Genomic DNA, 25,253 nt, shown 5'->3' with positions numbered 1-25,253 from the left:
GGGTATGCCCCAACAAGGGGTAGCTTACTTTCAAGGAGCCCCCAGTGCTGAAGTCTGCTCTCGGCTAAGAGCTTGTTTGCTCAGTCCCCTCCCTCCAGCCTGGTCTATGCAGGGAGTTGTTCTCTTCAGGCAGAGGGCTGCAACAGCAACACCATGATCTGAGTCTGTTAACCATTCCATCTGTCTTTTAACTTTATAGGTAGGTAAACTGAGGACCCAGGGCCACATGGTCTTCTTTTGTTATTCATTCATTGACTCCACGTACACAGAATTTTGATTCCCCATCACTGGGGAAGGGGAGATGTATTTTCTTCCTGCCCTTTAATCAATCACAGGTCTCTCTGTGTTTGAAAACTGTCCAGAGCTTTGACGCCACCTAACTCCGTTGCCCACTTTGTATCTGGACATGAATGTGAAGTTCGTGGGTTTACTGCTTCCCACTGTGTTTGAAAATCAGTCACCACAGAGTTCTGGCCTTGGCCACCCACAGTGTGTTTGGCTCTCCAGGAACAGCCCCCTCTCCATCCTCTGTAGACACCAGGTCGCCAGGTCTGAGGCCCTGACAGAAGGAACTTCCTGGTGCCTGACAGGCTGGAAGCCCAGTGGTGGTGTCAGCTGAGGACACAGCCAGGGACTTGTTTGCTAGGACCCACTTTGGAAATGGCCTCGGTCCACTCAAGCCGAGGATTATAGGTCCCACACAGAGCACCCACCCCTCTGTAACACAAATCTTAAAAGGTCTTATCAATAAAGACAAACCCAGAGCCAGGTATTGGGGTGAATGCTGGAAGATCAGAGAAACAGAACAAGCCACAGCTAACCTCACTTCGCCAATTCCTCAGCTGATCTCATTTCCTCAAACTGGAAGCCTCTGTGTCCTCATCTGAATGGATCTCAGCTGAACTGCTGCTCAAAAGCCTAAAAGCTTAAGACTCTAGTTCCTGGTTTTCACGCCTTATATACCTTTCTGCTTCCTGCCATCACTTCCTGGGATTAAGGTTGTGTGTCACCATGCCTGGCTATTTCCAGGGTGGCTTTGAACTCACAGAGATCCAGACAGATCTCTGTCTCCAGAATGCTAGGATTAAAAGTGTGTGTGCCATTATTTTCTGGCCTCTATGTCTATCTAGCGGCTGTTCTGTCCTCTGACCCCAGATAAGTTTATTAAGGTGCACAATATATTGGGGGACACAGTATCACCACACCTCTCCTGTAGTCCTGGGTCAACGCTCACCATGCAGTTGCTTCCACAGACCTTCAGGCTCAGTCAAGGCTCATAGAACCATACCAACCTGAGACCAGGCCCCAGAGCTGCCCGCTCTGCCCTGCAAGGCCAGCCTGGGAGAAGGTGCTGGAGCAGATGCAGGAGGGATCCTGTGGGGAGGAGGAGACCTCCTGGACAGCAATGCTCCAGCTTCCCCGGGGTGAACCCAGTCGCCCACCACAGCCCTGGAGCCATTAGCAGCCCAAATTGGAGTGCGCCTGCCTGACTGCCCCAGAGCTGTCCCTGCTGGGTGGGGTGTCATCTTCCAGCAGTGACCCGGAGGCTGCGGTTGGGTGGGGATCCATCAGACAGGGAATAGGAGAGGGGCACCTCAGGCCTGGCTATCCCTCTTCCACGGCAGTGTCCCAGGACAGTTCTGGCCTTTTCCCACCCCCACCCCAGGGGCTGCAGAGCCCCTCAGAACTAGCCAGGCAAGTTCTCACTGTTGAGGAACAAAGTGTGATCACAGACACACACATACACCCCCACCTGCACTCAAGACCCCAAGAGAAAAACTATTCCATCCTCCCAACTCTCCTACCTTCTTTTCTCTAGAAACCCAGTAAGCTTCCCATATAAGCACCACTCTCCCCCACCCCACCCAATGCTCCTCAAGAAAAAAAAGCCCCAGATAAAGGAACTCACCCTGTGTTCTTGGGCATACTGGCTTCGGGAGCTGGCTCTAGAGGTCAGGTGCTCAGGCAGCCTTTAACTAGCTGTTATCCTGAGCAAATTCATTTAATCTAGGAATCTCAGGACTCAAGGGATCTTAGTTTACCCAAGTGGACTACAACACTGTCTAACATGTTAGCTACTCAATAAATGCCAGTCTTTTGGTGCCCACTGTAAAAACATTGTAAATTACAGTGACACCCCCCCCCCCAACAATATTTGTGGCCCAAACGAGAATCCTATTCAACAGCAAAGTAATAGCTGATCTCTGAGGGGCAGGAATCGGATTTCATGCTAAGAAAAAGGCTGAGTGCCTCTGCACTGGCTGCCACATTACAGCCAGTGACAGTACTGGGTGCCTGACACCCAGTTGCTCCCCAAAAATCCCAGACTGAGGCACCTCCTGCCTCTGCCAGGCTCTCCTCTCTCATTCCCATCAATTCTGGAATTTTTCTAAAACAATGGGCTGCTGTCGAGATGCTGGTGCCTCACAAGCCAGGGCCATGAGGAGCCCCCGACTCAGAAGGCTCCAATCCCCATTCCGTCAGACAGACCTGGTTCACACACAGTCTTCTCTCACCTGTGCTGCCCTGGCAGGAAATGTGGGCTGCATGTGCCACATTTGTGTCACTACCCGCTCTTCGAAAGCTAAACTGGACCTAGGGGTAGAGAGTAATTCAGCAACTTGACTCATGACACATGCATTGAGGGACTTGGAAGCCATCCCACAATCCTGACTTCAGTTTGGGCCTGCAATACCTGTCTGAGGCCCAGCATGGTGGTGCACATCTTTAATCCCAGCACTCATAAGGCAGAGGCAAGAAAGGATCTCTGTGAGTTTTAGGCCAGCTTTGTCCACATAGCAAGTCCCAGGCCAGATAATGAGACTGTCTCAAATAAATAATACAATTAAATAAATAAACCTGTTTGAACCTTGTGATCTGTGGCTGGAAGCCAGAAACAACAGCTACACCTCATGAAGAAAGACAGGAGATTCTCTCACAACAGCACTTGCGAAGGCAGAGTGGAAGTTCAAATGGAGTTGGCATCCAGCATTTGAAAGAACAATCCCCCTGTAGTAGACAGGCTCTTCTAACTGCATGTCAGTGACAGACAGGTTTCTGTGGGAATTTCCACACGGTAGCAGTCCAAAAGGGAACAGAACTATTGGAGGAACTCTCTGCCCTCTGGTGGTTGTAACTAACTTTAAAAAAACAAATGAAGTGTAAATAATAGTGGGAAGAGAGCCCCACCCCCACCCCATCACATGCTGCCATGGTGGTGACCCTGTCTAGAGCATCAGGAGGGTCCCCAACATCTGTCTGAGCTCCACAGCAGCCCAGGTGCTAAGGCAATCAGACGTTATTGCAATCCACAGCAACCGCAAACCCCCAGCTTCCAGAGCTGCCTTTGACAGCTTACAGCCACATTGGATTGGACCCACCCTACCAAGACAGGAGCTGCCTCCGTTAACAGCCAGGTAGGTATCTGCTCCCAGGGAATGAAGCTCAACAGACACCAAACCTCCCCAACACAGTAGGCTGCACTTAGCCCCGACAAACTCTGCAGGACTCAAGTATTTCCCATGCATCATATAGAGAGTGGGAGAGGAGAGGGCTCGCTCATTGAGGACACGCTCAGGTTTGGGCTGGCCTTTTCTTCTCAATGGTCCCATTTTATATCCCACTTGCACACACTCAACAAATCAGGGACCCCCCCAGGCTCTGTGTAATGGGGCACACTGCCTCTGTCCTGACCCCCAGCTGGGGTGGGAAGCAGTTCTTTTCAGAGGAACCTGAAGATTTCAGTCTGGCTCCCAGAGAAGATGCTCCCAGGCACCCACTCCCAAACAGACCCGCAGACCTGCCACAGCAGCGGGAACTGCTCCTACTCCTGCTGGATGCTGCTCCTGCTTCCTCAAGGCTGCTCCTGCCTTGAAGGGCTGTTATTCTGCCGCTTCACCTACAAGTAGAAACTGGGGCCCCAGACTTCCGATGTCCCAGGAACCGGGACCTGCTCTCTGCAGACTGGTTCCACAAAGGACTGCTTTCAACCGGCAGGCCAAGACCCCCCGCAAGAGCTTAGAACAGTCTCTCCCTGACACCCAGAAGCTAGCTAAGGGTGGAGTTACCACACTGGAAACATCTCCCAGCCGGCATTCTGTGGCCCTAGAGGATCTCAGAATATCTATTTCCCTTTGCATTTGGATTGTTACTCCTGATTGGCAAAAAAAAAAAAAAAAAAAAAAAAAAAAAAAAAAAAAAAAAAAAAAAAAAAAAAAGTCCCCTGTCTGCTCACCCTTTGCTGTCTGCCCCTCCATTCTTGGAGGGAGGGTAAGTCAAGAGCTCAAGAACAGAACCCTTCAGCCCATGTTCAAAGCATCCTCTTGGCAGTCTTGATGTCTATAAGCACTGTGGAACCATCGCCACACACCCCGGCATCTACCATCCAGAAAGTTGCCTCACACCCCTCAGTAACACCCTCTTCCATCCTAACAACCACTATCCTGATTTCTACTATAGTCTTCACGTCAGGAACTTTCCACAGCTGGAACCACAGCTCACTTTGAGGAACCCCGGCTTCTTTTACTCAACACAATTACTCTGCTAAGTGTCACTCCCCAACTCCTCCATTGATAAGTCATTAACTGTATGGACACATCACAGTGTCCCAAGGCTAGGGGCTGGGGAGGGGGCATGAGTCCGTTCACTTGGCACGTCCGTCTCCGGGCTTTGATTTCACTTACACGTAGGGTTCCTAAGCCCATTTCCCCGCACATCTTAGGAAGGCAGAAAGGAGCTGATGGGTTGCTGGAGGCTGTGCTGACAAGCTGGGCATCAAACTCCAGGTAACTAGTCACAGGGGCCCTGCGGGAGGCCAGCTCCCACCTTTTCAAGGGTTCTTATGAGGAGGAGAGAGGGGTGAGAAAATATTAGAAAGATAGCGAAGAGGAGAAAGACAGAAACGCAGGATAGCTTCGGGAGGACCTGGGTCAATACCCAATGGCCTTTTCCATTTGTTCCTTTTTATAACATGCCAAGGGGCGGGGCAAAAGACCTCCCCCTTGCTAGATCAAAGCACATCACACAGCCAAGTGTAGACCCTTCCAAACACCTGGTAACCAGGCCTGTGGTCGAATCATCCCCTTATGCAGCCAGGCTGGGTAAAGCAAGCTCAGATCCTCTGTGGGTCTCCACAGGTCCCCACATTCAAGCAGGTTCACCACGCTTCTAGTGGGAGGAGGGAAACACAGCATTCCTAATGACAAGTCCTAGTTCTCAAGAAAAACTTCTATTTCTCTTTTCATTTGATTACCAAGTTACTGGGGAAAAATTAAATGTCAAAACAATTTTTAGCGAAATAGTTTTTACCCAATGTCAATACAGCTGTCAGGGGCTTGGAAAAATGACATTTTTAAAAGGTGAGCTTATCAGGTATAAGGAAACAACACATTAGACTAATAAAATAGAGGTCAGGGAAATAATAAAATAATAAATTGCAAAAATAATTCAAGAGGTCTGGGGGCACAGCTAACAGTAGAGAACAGGGTTCTGCTTTCAAGAACCACCAGTCCCAACCATTTTCTTGTGGATTCCATTTAAAAAGAAAAAAGTTTAGATGTTCCCACTGTATCTAATTTAAAGGTATTTCTTTCATAATAATTAGCTTCTATCTGTAGCCTTGAATAATATAACTCTAGAAAAAAAATCTCCTTTGGGGGTACGTATGTATATGCAGAGGACTGAACCCAGGGCCTCGAACATGCTAGGCAAGCGAAGACAAAGTACTTGGCACACTAAACTACTGCTGGTTTATCAGACTGTGGCCCAGGGGAAGGGGAATACTCCAGTACCTACGGGGGAGAACTGAGAAGCACCCAGTCACAGGCTCACCAGGAGACTGAGGTCTAACCACAGGACCACAGAGAACTTCCCATCCTCCACATCTCACCCCTTACTTCCTGAGGCCGACTTCCTCAGCTCCTCACCCAGCACATCACATCTAGCTCCCAGCAATGAGGGACAACTTCCACTGAAAGCAAAGGCACCATCTGAACAGTGCAGGACCGAGACGCAGCAGGGATGGATGTTAGTGACCAGCCCAGGCATGTTCAACACAACTAAGGTTAGTGTGCTATGGGAAATAGACAACATCAAAGAACACACGGGAATGTAAGCAGAGAGGGAGAGTCTAAGAAAGAATCAGAACCATGCTGGGGAAAAGAAGGTGGAAACACGCCAGGGGTGTCCTTCGGCGGCAGAGCACTCATCCAGCTTGTTCAACATCCTGGGCTCCATCTCTGGTACTGTAAGGGGGGCGGGGGAGATGTATGATACTAAGTGGGGCATACTTGCACACCATGTAATCACAACACTTAGCAGGACAATCAGGCCAGCTCTGGCCACATGGAGAATTAGAAGCCAACCTGGACTACATGAGACCCCATGTCTTAGTTACTGTCCTACTACTGTGAAGAGACACCATGATCAAGGCTACTCTTATTTTAAAAAAATAAACAAACAAAAATATTTAATTGTGGGCTTGCTTACAGTTTCAAAGGGTTAATTCATCATTATCATCATGGCAGGAAGCACGACATTAGGCAGGCAGGCATAGGGCTGAAAGCTTTACATTCTAATCCATAGGTAGCAGAGATAAAGACTGGGCCTGGTATGGGTTTTTGAAACCTCAAAGTCCACCCCAGCGACACACCTCTTTCAACAAGGCCACACTTCCTAATCCTTCCTAAACTGTTCCACTAACAGGACCAAGCACTCAAACATACGAGCCTATAGGGGCTATTCTCATTTAAACCTTGTCTCAAAATATGAATAAACAAATAAAAACAAAACACCCAGAATGCTACAAGAGAAACAGAGAGCATCTTTAAATGGGCTTATTGCTAGACTAAACATGACAAGGACCTCTAGTTGGAGATACATCATTAGACTTACAGAGCAGGACAGAGGAGGGGAGGATGAATCAAAGAACTGTAAGACAACAAAGGGGGTAGCAAAACTAATGGGAACACAATGAAGAGATACTCGAAGGAGTAACAACTTCCGCCAATTACTGTCAGACATCAAAGGTCCAGGAAGCTCAGAGAACACCGAGCAGAAAAAGCATCCAAAGACCCACATCCAAGCACATCACGTCAAACTGCTGAAGAAAAAAGATGCAGGGGAAGTCCTCAAAGAAGACAGAGGAAAACACATTACCTATAGAGGAGGAGCAGAAATAAGCCATACACCCGACTTCTCAGAAACCATGGGAGTAAAATTCTTAAAGTGTTCAAAGAGAAACCTCACCAACCTACAATTCTGTACCCTGTAAAACTATCCTTCAAACTATGAGACCGAGACTTAGACAAACACCTGAAGGGCTTTATTGTGATGAACCCGCCTTGTAAGCTAAGCTACACAAAAAGGAAGTGATGTAGGTCAGAAACAGACTTACGGAGAGGAAAAAAAAACTTAAATTTTTCTTAGTTGGCCTAACAGATGTTTGCTCAAAACCATGATCGTAGCAATGACTCAGTGAACACCGCTCAGGTATCTGGTAGAGGGGGCAGGAACTAAATCCTCCATTTCTGCAGACTACCTACCGGGGAGAGCTGAATTAGCTGTAAACATAAACAGCAAACTCTAGTGTAACTACTAAAAAAAAAGGAAAAGGAGAATAGCTGATAGTGGAAGATACTGATTCTACCACATCACAACCACTTTATAGGTCAATGGCCTAAAAACACCAATTAAAGGCAAGTATCAGAAAGGGGGGGGGGGGGACACAAAACCAGTAACTAGGACCCAACTGCAAGTGTATGCTGAATCTCATAGATTTGTTCTAGAATACACAAAGAACAATTACAGCTCATAATAAAAACACAAATAAGGGCTGGAGAGATGGCTCAGAGGTTAAGAGCACTGGCTGCTCCTCCAGAGGTCCTGAGTTCAATTCCCAGCAACCACATGGTGGCTCACAACCATCTATAATGAGATCTGGTGCCCTCCCTCTTCTGGCCTGCAGGCAAACATGCTGTATACATAATAAATAAATACATAATAAATAAATATATCTTAAAACACACACACACACAAATAAGCCAATTTTTTAAATGAGTAAAGGATTTGAATGGACATTTCACCCAAAGCACACATGAATGCCTACTAAGCCCATGAGGACACTCAACATCATCAGCCTTCAGGGTCACACGGTGACAGGCAGCACTTCAGATACACACCAGAACAACTATTGCGTAAAGACCAAGAGTAACGGAACATAAACGGCACGTGCAGCTGCCAGGGAAACCGTCTGGTGGTGCCTAATGTAGTCAGGTTACTCCACTGCTCTGTAAAGTAAAGTTAAAAAAACATCCATATTTGGATGACTCAGTAATATACATTACCTATAATTATCACAGCAATGACCGTGGTGCATATGACTATCGACTGGTCTATTAGTTCTCTCCCATTTCACTTACTAGCTTAAATGAATGACTTGCTCCTGATATTTGCACATAGAATTCCCATCACACTGACTGCTATATACCATGTGCTCAATAAATCAAATCTATAATTATTTATTTGAAAACAAAGAAGGTTGGACTCTCTTTTAAAAAAAAAAAAAAAAAGAAAGAAAAAGAAAGGCAATACATCAAATTGTAGGGTAGAGTCTCTTCCAGGTGCTGGCCAGCACCAAGCACTGGCTGGACCAGGCTGGGGACATTCAGGTGGCAGATCTCTTTAAACCAGACCACACAGAGCGCTTCATCCCCTGCATGGCCTTTATTTCTTGCCAGTCCAGTTTGACGTCAGGAACCTCGGGCTCTGGCTCCGGCTCCTTACTCAAGGCCCCCTGCGGGGAGGCTACCAGAATAGGCAGAGGGCCACATTCCTCCCGGAACTCCACCACGTGGAGACCCTTCTTATCGGCCAGATGTTGGTGAGTTTCCTGGAAAAGGGCAAATGGAGAACAGATCAGGTCTGTGAAGGACACTTTCGACTTAAAGGATCAGAAGCTTCTGTCAGCCAGAGAGGAGCCAGCATCGAGAACCCTCAACAGCCTGGGGAAGTGAAGTAGCTGTTTCACTTGATTTGGGTAATGTGTGTGGCTGACAGGGATGATGTGTCCACAGGGATTTACCTCAGCCCACAGCCCACCACACCAAACTAAGATGGAAGAAAACCTGTTGGCCAAGGTCACAGGACTACCAGGAGGGCCTCAAAGTCACAAGCCATATAGGGTTGAAGGACCGTGAGTCACAAACCTTCCCTTCCATATGGGGTGGTGGGACAGTGAGCCAGACCCCACTGGACAGCAAGTTAGGGTTCCCACCTCAGAGGACATGCCACTCTTTGCTTCCATGGCTACATCTGACAGTAAATCTACTGAAGTAACTTTTTTTTTTTTTTTTTTTTTTTTTTTTTTTTTTTTTTGAGCTGAGGATCGAACCCAGTGCTAGGCAAGTGTTCTACCACTGAGCTAAATCCCCAACCTGAAGTAACTTTTAAACCAATGCCTCATGGACTTCTTCAAGTTTAAATTTCAGCATTTTACAAAGTCAGTAATTATACTGTTCTATCATTAAAAACATGCTTAGTCTAGCTCCTTCAGTGTATCAAATGCCAAAATGACAAAAGCAAGTCTAGCTGGGTGGTGGTGGCGCAAGCCTTTAAACCCAGCACTCAGAAGGCAGAGGCAGTGAGTTCTGAGTTCGAAGCCAGCCTGGTCTACAAAGTGAGTTCCAGGACAGCCAGGGATACACAAAGAAACCTTGTCTCAAAAACCACTCCCCCCCAAAAAAGAAAGTCCATTTGCTAGTTTAATCCTATTTGTTGGACTTGGTGAAGCACCTAGGGCCCCTCCATTCAGGGAGCACAATCAGTCTTCATGTTACCCACAGAGCACACACTGACCTGAATTACTGAACTATAACCATTAATAAACAAGGTTCTATATCCTGGGAGGTGGAAGCCCTGGGCTGTCTGACTAGGCCTGGACCTAGCTTAGAATCCCTCTACTCCACGTGGAGATGTACCAAGGAGAAAACACTACAGCACGGTCTGGAACACAAGCCAGTGCTTCCGCCTTTCCACTGGGGGTTACCTGGCGAGCAAGCCCATGGAAGAGGCCCCGGGTGAGGTTGGTCATGTTCATAGACCCAGTGACCCTTGCATACATGTCCTTGATGCCAATGAGGCGGCAGATGGTGATAATGGCCCTGTGGCAGCGGAGGCCATAACCTGGAAGAAGATCAAAATTAAACACCCAACAACTCTGTCACCCTCTCTGCTGACTTTCATACGGTGCTGGCCTCTGCATTTAGGGAATAAATGTGTCTAAATCAACACATACACACACACACACACACACACACACACACACACACACACACACACCAAAAAAGAAAAGGCAGTGTAAGAATGTGATTGATTTAAATTTTTCTCATAGATGAATTAAAGTTTTTTAATGCATTTAATGCACAATGCATTTTTAGCAATATATTTTACTAAGCCAACAGGTCCACATATTACCATTTCAAAATGTACTTCCTACAATATGAAGTGAAAGACTTTACATTCTTTTTTCATAGCAAATGTGGTGTGTATTTGATTTGAGCGATCTCAACAGCCACAGATAACCACACAATCACCTACAGGCTGGCAGCCATTCTATGGAACAAAGTGGGTCTGATCCTTGTCATAGGTCTAATAAGCAGGCATCTGAGTGATTTATTAAGCTGAGGAGCAGAAGACAAGTTCTGATGCATTAACACATTGGTGTGAGCGTTTTGTTTTGTTTGTGGGGGGTGATGTTGTTTCACCCCACAGCTTTAGCAGAATTGTAGAAGCCTTGATATAAAATTGTAAATGTTTTAACTTCTCAGCACCAAACTTTCAGAGATTTATGTAACTAGGGTTATACGAGACCATTTTTCACTGCAGAATTGCAGGCGAGATGTAAATGAGACTGTGTCAGAGTCTACACCCACAGATCATGAGGAGTGACTATCACAGCCCCAAGGCAAACTCTGCCTGCTTCTCTGAGAGGCAGGAAGAGCCCTTTCTGCATGCCCCATGCTTCAACAGGGAGACCTCACAGGTGCTGGGCACTCAGTGTGGGGTGGGGCTGGAGACATAGCTTAGTGGTTGTACTGGCTAGTTCTGTGTCAACTTGACACACGCTAGAGTCATCAGAAAGGAGGGAACCTGAGTTGAAAAATGCCTCCATAAGATCAAGAAAGGTGGACAAAAAAAGAGCAAAGGACTGGGCTGCTGCAGTTCCTCTGCCTTATCTTCTACAAATGGTGAGAGCTAGTTACCTCTGGGTTGTCTCTTCATCCTGATCTGCGTCCTCTTAAATCTTAGTGAAATATCATGGAATACTGGAGGCAAAAACACAAAGACAAGAAGGGTCGGGTGAGAGGCTTCAACAGCTCCGCAACAGCACAGAGCCACGCATCCTGCCCTGAACAGCAGCACACAGAGGCCAAGGATGGACACATACTGGTCCCTGGGTTAGATCGGTTTCCACATTTCATGCATTTGTAAGAACAGAATACAGAGAAACACAACAATATCTTGCCATACATTCTGTAACAGATACACTCCTGCAGATTTCAGGAGAAATGCCTCATACTCACTTGTATGGCCTTCGTATAGTTCTATATAATGCAAATAATGAATTGCTCTGTTCTTTGCCTAAAAAAAAAAAAAAAGAATGAAAATATTTCTTAAATATTTTATTGTCTAGATGAGTGTGGTGGCACACGTCTTTAATCCCAGCACTCAGGAGGCAGAACCAGACAGACCTCTGCAAATTCAAGGCCAGCCTCCTCTACATAGTGAGTTCCAGAACAGCCAGGACTATTTAGAGAGACCCTGTTTTTGTTGTTGTTGGCTCAATCTCTGAGTCAGGGTTTTGCTATGTACCCCAGGCTGACCTCAAATTCAAAATCCTCCTGCCTTAGCCTCCCATGTGCTGGAATTACAGAGGTATACCACCACATCTGGCTTCTTATTGGAGTTCAAAAACATCTTTTATAAAATATTTTATTACAAGTAATTTCACCTATACAAAAACTTTAGTATTAAAAAAAAAATAAGCACAATTTCACTGTTCCACTTATGAACCTTCCTGAGTGATTCTGAACAGCCTGTCGGTATGCAAGCCCCCATAGCAGGCTCGTCACAGACAGCAACCACAGGTCTGTAACAGGTACGTGAGAGATGGCTTCTTACGAGATAAGCAACCTTTGACAGTGAGAAAGTTCTAGAACAAATTATTATTTTCTTATGGTTCCCAGGCTGTCTAACACACAGCTCATTATCTTTTTTACTAAATAGGAAAACAGAAAAGCACTGGATGTGGTAGCACGCATATGCACTCCTGACACTCGGGAGGCAGAGGCAGGAGGACCCAGAGCTCCAGCCACAGAGGAACCCTGTCTCAAACAGAGACATAAAGCACATACCTTTCTGAAAGCATCTGCCCGGTCAGCAGCTTTCCCAACAGCAAAACCTTTCAAAGAAAAAGCAAAGATGTGGAAACGAAAACAGCCTTGCATACAACTTGCCTTCCACCACATCCCCAATTTTGGCTCCAACAGTGTTTCCAAGCCACCACCCACAGAAAAGCTGCTCCCATAACCAACAAGCACAGCCACAGGGCTTTGCCTGTCTGCTTTGGACATTTTAGTTTTGAATGTGTTCATGAAACTCAACATCAGACGCACTGCACTGCCTTTAATAAACCTTTACTGAAGTGAAGTGAGCTTGGTTACTCATTTATTTACTTATTTTGGGTTTTTTTTTTTTGAGATAGGGTTTCTCTGTGTAGCCCTGGCTATCCTAGAACAAACTCTATAGACCAGGATGGTCTTGAACTTGGAGATCCACCTGCCACTGCCTCTCAAGTGCTGGGCTGGCTCTGGGTTATTTATTTATTTTTATGTGTATGAGTGTATGTGTGTGGATGTGTATGTGTGTGAGTGTATGTCTGTGTACTACATGCACGCAGGAGTCCAAGGCGGTGAGAAGAGGTGTCAGATGCTCTGGAACTGGAGCTACAAATGGTTGTGAGCTGCCATGTGAGCACTGGAAACTGAACCCTAGTCTTCTGAAAGAGCAACAAGTGCTCTTAACCCTGAGCTATCTCTCCAGCCTCTGCACTCAGGTTTTAAAATTAAACATGTTCTAAGTTAATAGGCAAATGATTTTGGACACCTTTTGAAACAGATTAAAGTAAGCAGCAGGTGGAAAACACATTGCTCCAGGGAGACAAATGCTTTTACTGGGACTGTCACGCAGAACCTAGGTTTTAAAAGATAAGATCAGTGGTCCTTCAACCTGTGATTATTTCAAATAAGGTTTTTCATAGGTTCTGAGAAAGCAACTGGCATCTGCTGCCACTGCCAATTATTGAATTTGAAGATTTACTTTGTAAGTTATACAAAGGGAAGCATCATGTATAAGACAAGAGACACGCAAGACACCGAAGACCTGGGACAAAGAAATGTGAATTCTAATTTCAGATAAATGAAACAAACAAAACCATGAAAACATGGCTATCCCAGAGGAAAATATGAGTGGACTTATTTATAATCTTCAAATAGAGACTCTTTAAGCAAAGCATAAAATTGGAAGTGATCTAAGAGCGACAGATTTGCTATACAAAAGCTTACAAAGTCTCTGGATTTAACACTGTCAGAAAAAAATTAAAACTAAGTCAAAACATTGAAAAGGCAATGGGCTGATATGTCTGCAACTTATAAAAAGCTTACACTACTCAGTTAGGAGAACCACCACCACCCGATAAACTCAGGAAGAAAACGGCATGGTGGATAAACGTGTAAAACCATGCCCGCACTTCCTAACCAAAGATACACAAACAAAAACTAAGAGGTATGACGCACACATCATGCTGTCAGTCACGGAAGCTTGACAGTATCGGGGGCAGGGGTATGATGGGAGACAATCTGGTAGTTCTTTTCACCACATAAAAGGGTAGCAACCTCACTACCAGAAGTCCCCCTATGCCTATAGCAGCAAAGGTATTACAAAGTGCACTCACTGGGCTTTGGTTACATAGTGAAAATTTGCGTCTGTGAACCCAAACCACTAAAAGGTTTAACCAGTAGGGAGATCAGACCAGCAACATGGACTCTCAGGCTCTCAGCAAGGCCAGGCCCAGCCCAACTCCCACCACCACCACCACCACCAGTGTAATACCACCCCATTCACCTGCAGCACCATTTCCATTCCCCACAGCAACCAGGACACGGACCGACTTCTTTCTTCCCTCTTTTGCGGTCATATTGAAAACATTTCTTACCTAGAAGACAAACTGTCTCATCAGTATTCCCTTGGGACAGTTCTGAAGGACCAGCAGTGCTGCTTGGCTGGCCCCGCTACACTCACTCACGGTGTGTGGGCACTGCACCTTCTGTGCTTAAGACAAACAACAACGGACTTTGTCTGGACACAGGCTCACAAAGCTGCCCCCCGACCATCTCCTCGGGAAGAGGATGGAAGGAAGAATTTCTCTTCCTGTTTCACAGGCGAACTGGAAGATTCAACTAAGAATTCTGAAACTTACACAACTCAAAATGGCCTACCTTAATCAATGTGCCACAGGAAAGAAAAACACTCTGAATTAAAATGGAATGGCTCATCAGTGAGTAATAAGAGATAGCCAGAACAGAACTGCTCACTTGTCTACATACGGTGAAACACAGCATATAGAAGCATAGTACTGGACAGCTGGATAAGGGCTAGGCTTTAATGGGAAACAGAAAAATTGGAAATGCCTGCTTATAGTGAACTACAAAAACATTCTCAGGTGGTCTGTCTGGTTTACTCTGGCCCATTCTAAAGGACGGGAACTATTAACTGTTAACTACCTCACTTACAGGGAGCCACACCCGTGGTTCATGTGCTCCTTTACTGTAAAACAGATAAAGGAAAAGGGATCTGCATCTGCTCTGTGGACAATCATACAGAAAACTAAAACACAACAGAAGCTAGCTCTCAACATCTCTAATCTTGGCTAACAACAGAAGTCCTGACGGACATCCTTTAAGCTGAGCTCTGACTGACAGAAGACGTTATGTGCATACTCAGGGCAGCTCCAGGGCAGGTGACTGCTCCCCAGTGACTCAGCAGTAAGGTGTAGTGCCAGACCAACGGCAGGGACCGCCCTAGAGAATGCTCTGGAAAAGTGGCTCAAGTTCACTGATCGGGGAGTCACTGCCCAGCTTCTACCAGTGACTCTGCCCCCTCATCTGTGTCCCCTCAGCTGAGCGCTGACACAGCTGTTTTTAACTCAGGGTAAACTGCTAACCCTTCTTGAGCTTTAGGGTGGAGGGAAGCACACAGAAGCTCAAGTCTGCTATTCAACAACCACTGAAGTCACCTGTCACGAGGCTGCCTCGGCCAGATCAGCCGTGCGTCTGAGACACTCCTCCCCCGAAAGCTTTTCCCCCAGCCCCTTTTGCCCTAGCCCATTCATCTCATCTCAACTCTCCAGAGGCATGGTAGGGTACCTAATTCCGTGTGCCTACCTCAAGAATCCTGGTATCAAAGTCTTCATACGTTTCTACAAGAAGAAAGAAAAAGCCTGTAGATGAATGACTGTGGTATTACTGTAGGCAGTGTTCTGGCACCATTACAGACATTTTTCTTTGGTGAGGTATTAATGAGGACTGAACCCAGGGCCCCCTGACTGCTGGGTAAGCATCCTATCACAGAGCTACACCCTGGCCCCCCCACAGACTCTACTGTTAAAAAGTCTCAGGTCCTCAGGTACCTCTCTCAAGGCCACATCCTGGCCCTATACTCAATAGACTGCTCTGCCTCTGATTCATGAACTTGGATCACCCTCTGCCAACTCCGCAGGGCTCTGCCTTACCAGCTCGAAGGGCCCTCATCAGCTCCAGACCGTTGATCACTGTTTGCCTTAAGACACCAAAGGCATCTCTCTAACCCCCAACCTTTTCCCCACACTCCCTCCCCTGAATCAGTGCAGCTCGCTGGCCACACCTGACTACTGGGCATGGCTGGACTGAAGTCAAGACACAGCACCTCACCACTCACCACTCATGACCTCTAGTCCCACCAAAGCCTCCTGGCCATGAGGTGCTCGGTCACCTCATTCGCCATAGTCTGTCTTTAACTTTTGAAGATAATCTTTTATTCACCTACAATTTTACATGTGTGTAATGCACTCTGATCAGAATCACCCATTCTCCCTCCTCTCCCTGCCTACTCGCCTTGAAACCTTTCTACCTACGCATCTCTCTCCCATTTTCATGTCTTTTCTTTTCCTTTAAAACAACAACAACAACAACAACAAACCACTGAGTTTAGTTATGGTTACTGCACGAGCTTAACTTAGTATGAAAATTTCTAGCCACGCTTCTCGGCTGTGTTCCCTATGACACAGTGTGGATAACAATGTGGTAAATTACTCGAGGATGCTGAAACCCTTTTCAGGAAAAAGTAAAACCTAAACAGGCAAGGTTAAAAATAGTAACAATAATAAGTCATTTCAAAACCACCCTAGCACTGTCACCTGTCACAGGGCGAGTAAGATGGGAACTTGGCTACCTCCGTTGGGTCCTGGGTCTGGGGGGCCGATACTGACACCTCCCCATGAGCTTCCGCTCCACCCGCGCGCCCGTTTGACTTTTATCTTCCTCCTCCGTTCCCACTCTTCTCTCTGCTGTGTCATGTGGGCCTCCACCTTCTGCTGCTCTTCTCTGCTTCTTTGGCCAATGGTCTGGACTACTCCACTTTTCATAACAGGGACATTCAGACCGGGCCACAGGAAACCAGAACGCCCTGAAGATTTAAAAATATTCATAAATAAGAATTTGAAGAATCATTTTTCCAGTATTAAAATGCCAGGCAGGTCTGGACAGATAACCCAGAGCTGGCAGAGCCTGAGCAGCATGACTGCTCAGCATGTCACCTTGTGCTATGGACACTGTAAATGTGGGACGCTAAATCACTGTGATGCACACTACCTAAAGACTCTCATAGGGGACAAGCACACGTGGGCCTGGACGAGCACATCCACTCAGATGTTATTGGAAAAGCAATCTTCACAATCAAAGTGTTCAGCCACACGGCACAGCTGGTGTGTGGGACACTCTTCATGAAATCCAAAGAACAAAGTCACTTTCGAAGGTCTGATGTGGACTCTTCCAAGACCAACTAGTGACCAAAACAAGCAAATTTTAAGACAGCATAACCTGCTTTCCTTTTTTCTGATAAAAGACTCAGACAAAAGCAACTTGGAAGAGGGTTTGTTTTAACTCACGGTTCCAGGTTCCCATCCACCACTCAAGTCAAGGAGGCAGCTAGTCAGTCACACCCACAGGCAAGAGCAGAGTGAGAAGGAATGCACACACTTGCTAGCACTCGGCTCACTTTCTCCTTTTTGATAAGTCCAGGACCCAGACCTCCTGCCTTTAGACTGGGTTTTCCCACACTAACCCACATAATCAAGACAGAGCCCCACAAACATGCCCACAGGTCAACTTGACCTAGACAACCCTTCACTGAGACTCTTCCTGGGTGACTCCAGAGTACGTCAAGGTGACAATTAACTCACCATCGCACAGCACACAACATGTAGCGTGATTAAATTATCTTCAGAAAGGCATTTATATAAAAACATGGAAATATTAAAGGAAACAACAGAATGAGATGGGGAGGCAACCAGACTACAGGCACTGAAAGGGGCGCTCCATGTTCTCTACATACTTGCTTTTGTTTCTTTTCTAACTGACAAGATATACATGTGATTTTGTAATACAAAAAAACAAAGATCAGCACATTAGCTGGGAGTTCCAGCACATGCCTGTAATCATAGTTTCAGGGAGGCTAAGGTAAGAGGATCACGAGTTCAAGGCCAGCCTGGGATACACAAGACAGGAGATCAGAAGCTTTAACGTAAGCTTACCTTCTCCGATGATCTGGCCCCTGTTCAAATCCTTCTTCCTCTTCCTCTTTGTCCTTTTGCCCCTGCCTTTCCTCGCCCCGGCACCAGTCTCCGCTAAAGCACCTTTCCAGAGTTCTTCTGCTGTCACTGCAACGACACAGGGTCGGCTGCTTGAAATCCTGCATTGTTCAAGCGATCACCTATGTCTCCTTGAACAAAAAAGGCCAGGAGAAGCCACTTCACGTACACCCTTGCAGTGGCATTAGAAGCAGAACAAAGTCACTCTCTGAGTACCACACAGTCACATTTGGAAAACCCAAGAGGAGCCTATGCTATTACTCCTCACAGAAGACAGCTGCCACCTGAGCCCCTCGCTGGCAGGCTTGTCTGCCTGACACTCAATCAGCTATGACTTGGGTTGCTTCCCTGTCCTCTTGCCTCCACAATAATCACTGGAGTAAGCAGTACCCTTCTGTCCTATCTCATCTCCACTGCGGTGATAAACCACTCTGACCAAAGCAGCTCAGGAGAGGGGCACCGTGGGGTGGCTCCCAGTCCAGTTCAGTCCACTGAGGGAAGTCAGGCAGGGATCGAAGCAAGACCTTGAGGCAGAAACCATTGAGGAACACTGCTGGCTGGCTCAATGGCAGGTTTGTGCTCATTTGCTTTCTGACATAGTCCAGGACCACCTACCTAGGGCTGGTGCCTCCCAGAGGGCTGGTCCCTCCTACATCAATTAACAATCAAGACAGTCCCCATCGACATGTCCACAGGCCAATCTGACTTTGAGGCTTTCTGCCCAGATGACTCTAGGCTGTGTCAAATTGACAAGTAAAGCTAACTAGGACACTTTCTTACACATGAGAACCTACACCCCATTTAGAGAGTTCGCTCTATTCTTCCGTCGATACCCAACATCCCCTTCTTTCAAACTACACATAAAAGAGATATTCCAGTGTTTCATAGCTAATCCCCGTGTGTGTGTTTGTACTTGACTATTTTAAGTCACACTGAGTTCTTTAACACATGCACACTCTAAGACTGCTAATTCATTTCTATTTGTCAATTTCTAGGGTCCCAACATCTGTTTAAACCCTGCATCCCAATCAATACTTTGTACTTGTAAATGCCTAAATTCTTTAAGTTGATCCTTACTGCATTTTATTGGTATTTAAATTTCACCTTTCCAAGTTCACCAACTATTTCGTAACTAGATTTTATTCTATTACGAACTTATATAATAAAAATTGAAGCCAGGGCTGGGAAGATGGCCTAGTAGGTAGTGCTTGCCTTGCAAGCCTGAAGGCATGGATCTGACCCTCAGAAGCCACGTCCAAACAGCCAGGCACAACGGCACATGCTTGGAATCCCAGTACTGGAGAGCAGATAAGGTGGATTCCTGGAGCCTGCTGGCCAGCCTCTTAGGTGAGCTCCAGTGACATTATCGCAAATAAGAGCAGTATCCATAAAATAATGTTACTAAAAATTACCTTCCCCAGATTGATCTATCTCCTCAGCTAAAGGCACAACTAAAAGGAGCCAATAGGTTGGTTTGGTTTTTTGTTTTGAGACTAAAAGTTTGATCATTTACTTGTTACTCTTAAGGACTTTTTTTTAACTGGACTCAGAAGTAGAAGCTCTCAGTGAAGAGAGCCTACGTCTCTTGACACTCTGGGGCATTTTTGACTCCCTTCATTCTCTTGGTTAAAAGTTTAGCATGTTCTGCAGCCTCCTCCTCATTTTTCTTAGTGTGTTGTTTCTTCAGAGCAACATGTAGGCTTTTGTGTTGCAGGGCACGTAGAGTAACAAGACACTCAATCTTTGGTGCTTTGGTCCTGGGCTTCTTACCTTCTTTGTTTAAGATTTTCTGACAACATATGGGGACTTCTTTAGAGAGACTGAAAACTTTCATTTCCTGTGAGCTCTTTTGAGTCCCAACTGCCAAGGCACAGGAGTCTCTGTCAGTCCAGAAATATCCTTCTCTCCTTTTTTAAAAATAACCAGGTTGAGAGCACTCAGATTGGCACCTACAGTGCATCCCGGAACAGACTTGCGCGTCCTCTCTCCTGTTCTCCTTGGTCTATAACAAGAATGCCCCTTACTCAACAGCAGGGAACTATGCAGTGGGTCAAGACACCCCACTTCATGGGAAAACCTTGTTTGTCATTCCCACCACTGATTCGGACCACACAGCCCTTCCACTCCTCATCCAGAGCAGCAGCAGCTACTTCTGTGGCCACGAGCTTCTCAGAGAAAGCAGAAAGCTTGGTGTTCATCACCCGCTTCAGTGAGCCTCTGACAGCTGATGGCTGGAGAGGAGACAGCCTCATCTCGACGCAGTCAACCACCTAGGAGGTGCCACCAAAAACAGCACCAATGTATTTTTTCCCTTGGCCTGGCTCTAAATCAGCAGGGTATTAGGCCATGATCCAACAATGAAGGACCTTACATCTTGCTAGCTACATCCCCAGCATTCAAAGTAAATCTGTTAACAATTGTACAAATGATGACATGTAGCTAATTCTAATGGGTATATCAAGGGATGTTTTTTGTTTTTTTTTTCCAGAGCTGAGGACCAAACCCAGGGCCTTGCGCTTGCAAGCGCTCTACCACTGAGCTAAATCCCCAACCCCTCAAGGGATGCTTTTATTTTTAACAGGACATTATAAGGTAGTCACTAAAATGTTTATTTGTTTAAGAAAGAAGGATAATGAAGGCACAAACACCTTCTCTTTCTGGTTCCATGAAAGGAGAAGTTTATCATTCTACATACGTTTGGTGAAGAAGCTGTAGGGTCTACTCTGCTGGCCCATCCAGCTGACAGGAGAGGAAACGCAGCACTGTGTCTGCAGTGCATGGCTCAAGCTGGTCAGACAGTGGTTTGTTTTTGTTCCCCTTGGTGACCAAGAGCCTACAGGCAGACAGAACAAAACTTGGTGTTAGACCCCATAGCTGTTAGAGAAACACTGCCAGCACCAAACAATCACACTAATAAAAATAAGTCACTAAGGTTGTTGGGACGGTTGGGCAGTCAAAGGTACTTGCTGCCAAACCTGACAATCTCAATTTGACCCCACACAAGTGGTAGGAGAGAGTCAGCTCCTACAAATAGTCCCCATGACTTACACACGCACAGTAGAATGAATGTACACACACATACACACACACAAACACACACATACACACACAATTTCTAAAAACTGTTCAAGTCACTAAAATTTGGAGAATCATGTTTTGGGGTTGGAGAGATGGCTTAGCAGTTAAGAGCATATGCTGCTCTCAAAAAGAAGCCAGGTTTGGCTCCTAGCACCCATTTTACATGTCTCACAACCACCTATGACTCTTCCTCCAGGGAACCTATGCTTCTGGCTCCTTAGGCATTTACACACATGTATACATACCCTGCACCAAGACACAAAGACATAACTAAAAGAAATGTATTTTTTAAAAAATCACAAGTTGAGACACCTTCAAAACAAAATAACCTAAATGCCCATGCTAGTTAGAGAAGCGGCAACTCCTCCACACAATGGATGTGGCATTTCTCTGCAGTATCCAAGAGTGCAGAGCCTACTGTGGGAAAACAGTGACCTCTGCTGTGTGCAGCCAGGGAACATGCAATGACCTGCAAATGTCCCCCAGAGCAAAATGCCAGAGTATGCAGAATATCCTGTTTCATGTTCAAAAACAATGCAGGTGTGTCTGTGACTGTCCCTTCCACACTCCAGAAGGACAGACAAACGGTCACTACAGTCGCCTCTGGGGAAGAAAGCTGAAGCATGTATAACTAGATGGGAATGCTTCGGCAGTACCCCTAGACGGCCACGCTCATCCCAAACCCCGTCACAAAACTACTCCATCGTAAGCAAACCTTACAAGAACAGAGATGTGGTAGAATCTTACCGTGGCTGAGAGTGGTTTTCACTGCCAAAAAGGAAGCTGCTGCTGGAAAGGTGTTTAGAGAGAGCTGCCTAGACAGGAAATGACCTGTAAATGGGGGGAGGGGGTACACTTGTTTAAAGATACTTTCTACACAAAAAGGAACACCTACAGAATAAAAGGATTGAGACAAAGTGTAAGCCATCTCTGGGTCCATGACCATTTGCCAAGTAGTTGACATGATATCTGCACCCTTCACCCTCAAACCCACCCAGTTTCCAAGCCTTTCGAAATCCCCTTGGGTATGAAGCCGTCTGTCACCTGCCCTGGGCTGTCCTTGCTGGTCCTTCTTTGCTAAGGCCTCTTCATCACTGAGCCACAGGATAACCCTAATTCCCTTCCCAGCATTTCAGATCTAGGCAGGCAGATCTCTGTGAGTTTGAGGCTAGCCTGGTCTACAGAGTGAGTTCCAGAACAGCCAGAGCTACACAGAGAAACCCTGTCGGGGGCCAGGGGGGGGGCGCGGGGGGGGGGGGGATGTTTCTTCATGGGCCAGGTCTCATATCCCAGTCTGGAGGCAGAGAGAGGCCGATCTCTGTGACTTCAAGGCCAATTTCGTCTACATAATGAGTTCCAGGCTAGCCAGGGATACACAATAAGAGCCTATCTCAAAAAATACCTTTTTTTTTTTTTTTTTTTTTTTTTGCGTATCTGACAAGAGACTTGTATCTAGAAAATACAAATAAGTCTTCCAATTCCATAATAAAGTCAACCAAATTGAAAAATGGACAAGAAGCCAGGTCTGTTGGTGGATGTTCATATATACCTAGCTATTTGAGGCTGAGATGGGAGGATAGACAGTTCAAGCCCAGCTAGAGAGCGAGTTCAACAATAGCCTGGGCAAGTTTTTGGGCACACAATTCTGGAGAGATGCAGTCCACCACGGAGGAGAAGACATGGTAGCAAGCAAGGATGACATGATGGCAGATCCCCACATCCACAGCCCAGAAACGGGGTTCAGGAAGTGGAGGCAGGCTATAAAGCTTTGAGGCCCAACTCCATTGACCCACTTCCTCCAGCAAGGCTCCGCTTCCTAAGCACATATAACCTTCCCAGACAGCTCCACCAGATGAGATCCATCTGTTCAAACACTCGGGCTGAAAGCTCGGTGGTAGAGCACTTGCCTAGCATGCACAAGGTCCTTCCTAGCAGGTGTGCCCAACCTTTGACTCTTAACATGGCACAGACCTCAAATCTACAAAGTTTGTGGTCAAGAACCACACAGTCAAGTTACACACACACAATCTTATGTTTTAAAGATGTTTACAGTTTTGAACGGGACCACACAGCCGCCCTCAGGCCACAGTCTGGACATACCTGTACCTAGGGTTCAATCTTCAGTGTACACACACAGACAAAAGATTTGAACAAACATTTCTTCAAGAACATATGCAAATAGTTAAGAAGCACATGAAAACAAGCTCACTAGAAATCAAAGCCACAAAATTAGTACATTGTCACACCATTGGCTTGGCTATCTGCACAGAACAGACAATAACAAGTTTTGGCAAAGAGAAACCAGAACCCCTACATTGTGCTGGAGCTGTAAAATGGTATAGCTACTTGGCAGTTCCGTAAACATGGAGTCATCGCTGCAACCAGCAATTCCACTTCCAGGAAATGTACACAAGAGAGGATGGATATAGGCATAGACAAAAACACAGCTCTCAAATACTTTAACTTCAGTCCTGATAGCCAAAGATGGAAACGGCTCACATGTTCATCAACCAACGGATAAACAAAATGTGGTATATCCACACAAGCATATTATTGGGTCACAAGCAACATGGGACTGGTATGTCACAGCCTGGATAAGTCCGACAACACTGCAGATATCTTTTGACTCTGTTTATAAAAAATGTCCAGAACAGGCAAGCTATAGACAGGTGGGAAATAGATCAGTAGTTGCCTAGTGTTGAGGATTATTAAGAGCTTGGAGGGGATGAACACAATAGTTAAAAAGTAGTTTTTCATGCTGGGCGGTGGTGGCGCAAGCCTTTAATCCCAGCACTCAGGATGGAGGCAGAGTCAGGTGAATCTTTGTGAGTTCGAGAGCAGCCTGGTCTACAAAGTGAGGTCCAGGACAGGCTCCAAAGCTACACAGAGAAACCCTGTGTCGAAAAAAACATAAACAAAAAAAGTTAAAAAAAACCACAAAACACTGAAGTGTACACTTCAGATGGGTGTTTTATGCTAATTTATGTCAATAATAAAAAAGGGGAGTTACACAAAGAGGGGAGGGGCTTGGAGCAAGGCATCATGGGTGCAAAGTTTTAAGTCTTAATCTGTGAGCAAGTTTCCCATCTCTGTAATTCCCTCATCTATAAAACAAGAATAATGAGGCAGAGTCTGATAGTAAAAACAACTGTAACTCTAGCGTTTAGGAGCTGAGGCGGGAGGCTTATAAATTGGGAGACTTTGTCTCAAAAACAAAAAAGGTGGGCGGGGGTGGGGTAGGGGTGGTTTGAGAATACAACGGAATCATAAAGGCACTCTGAGGAGGAAATGGAGGTATAAAATCACCAACAGCTTAAGATCGTTTCTGGCACACGGGTAAGCCCCTGTGACCGAAGGCTACAACCCACTATTCGACAGAGGCATTAAGGAGATTGCTCCAACGCCGGCAAAACAAATGCAGGCTCACGTCACATACCCCACCAAGTGATTCCGGGCCACATACTGCAACCAAATTAACTTGCAGGGCCTGGACGGTGGGCTTGATAAAACAGGACGCTGTGGATCGCGAAGCCATTCCCACAGGCCAACGCTATGCTAGAGAACTGCACACAACTAAGAAGGGCGGGAGGAAAACGGCGACATTCCGACAAACGGATCGTCCCAGGCGCTAAAATGACAGCTAGTTAATCTAACGGGCTCGGCAAGAGGACGATCCTTTAGTTTTGAGCTTCGCCGGCGGCCCTCGGCCTCGAAGCCGGGACTGACATCACCCCATGAACCATAGATGATACTTGCTACTCCTGCTCCTCCTCACCGGGTGGGCTCGAGAGGTTTTCCTGGCTGAAAGCAGAGTCCAGTCGCTTTCTATAATCTCAAACTATAATCTCAAGACCCAGAGAAGGGGAGAAGGCGCGCAAGGTCACACAGCCTGCCCGACCCGAAAGCGAGACCAGGATCAGGGGCCCAGCGACTTCTTGCGTCCCTCGACCTGGAACTTCGCAGACCCGAGGGAAAGCACCCTGCTGGCGCGCGCATACAGTCCGGGTCCCAGCGCTCACCTGCCGGCACGCTACACAGTGCAGGGAGACAGCCCGCAGCGCGTACGGCCGCCGCCATGCTGGAGCCGGAGCAGCGACGCTGCCTGTCTCCGGGACAGCCTTCCCCACCGCCTGCCGCGACCGGCTGCGACCGCGCCTCGTCAGACGTCCGTCATCAGCGCAAGGCGATGTGCTGAGACTCGAGGGCCAGCGTTCAG

General features: G+C 46.6%; 1 protein-coding gene across 1 annotated transcript; it reads right to left on the bottom strand.

The window, feature by feature from the left end:
• Positions 1-8,539: 8,539 nt before the first annotated feature.
• On the bottom strand, positions 8,540-25,187 carry Mrps5 (mitochondrial ribosomal protein S5). The gene is made up of 12 exons (XM_059261367.1): positions 25,057-25,187; positions 21,785-21,868; positions 20,655-20,792; positions 17,903-18,028; positions 16,543-16,776; positions 15,498-15,532; positions 14,179-14,269; positions 12,411-12,457; positions 11,580-11,637; positions 11,259-11,321; positions 10,043-10,179; positions 8,540-8,887 (listed from the first exon to the last, which is right to left on the bottom strand). Exons 1-12 carry the CDS (start codon positions 25,112-25,114, stop codon positions 8,663-8,665), a joined length of 1,296 nt encoding a protein of 431 aa, XP_059117350.1. The 5' UTR covers positions 25,115-25,187; the 3' UTR covers positions 8,540-8,662.
• Between the last annotated feature and the right edge of the window lie 66 nt (positions 25,188-25,253).

This window comes from Peromyscus eremicus, chromosome 4 (genome assembly GCF_949786415.1).
Source record: "Peromyscus eremicus chromosome 4, PerEre_H2_v1, whole genome shotgun sequence".
Lineage (NCBI taxonomy): Eukaryota > Metazoa > Chordata > Mammalia > Rodentia > Cricetidae > Peromyscus > Peromyscus eremicus.
This window is presented reverse-complemented; position numbering and strand designations above follow the sequence as displayed.

What these genes read in the sequence shown, in the direction of transcription:
- Mrps5 (XM_059261367.1), bottom strand. Translation starts at nt 25,114, where the DNA reads ATGGCGGCGGCCGTACGCGCTGCGGGCTGTCTCCCTGCACTGTGTAGC. An exon ending in CTACAGCTTCTTCACCAAAC is followed by an intron (nt 18,029 to 20,654) that starts GTATGTAGAATG and finishes GTGTCGTTGCAG; the next exon opens with TGACAGCAGAAGAACTCTGG. An exon ending in AGACCCAGGACCCAACGGAG is followed by an intron (nt 15,533 to 16,542) that starts GTAGCCAAGTTC and finishes TTCTTCTTGTAG; the next exon opens with AAACGTATGAAGACTTTGAT.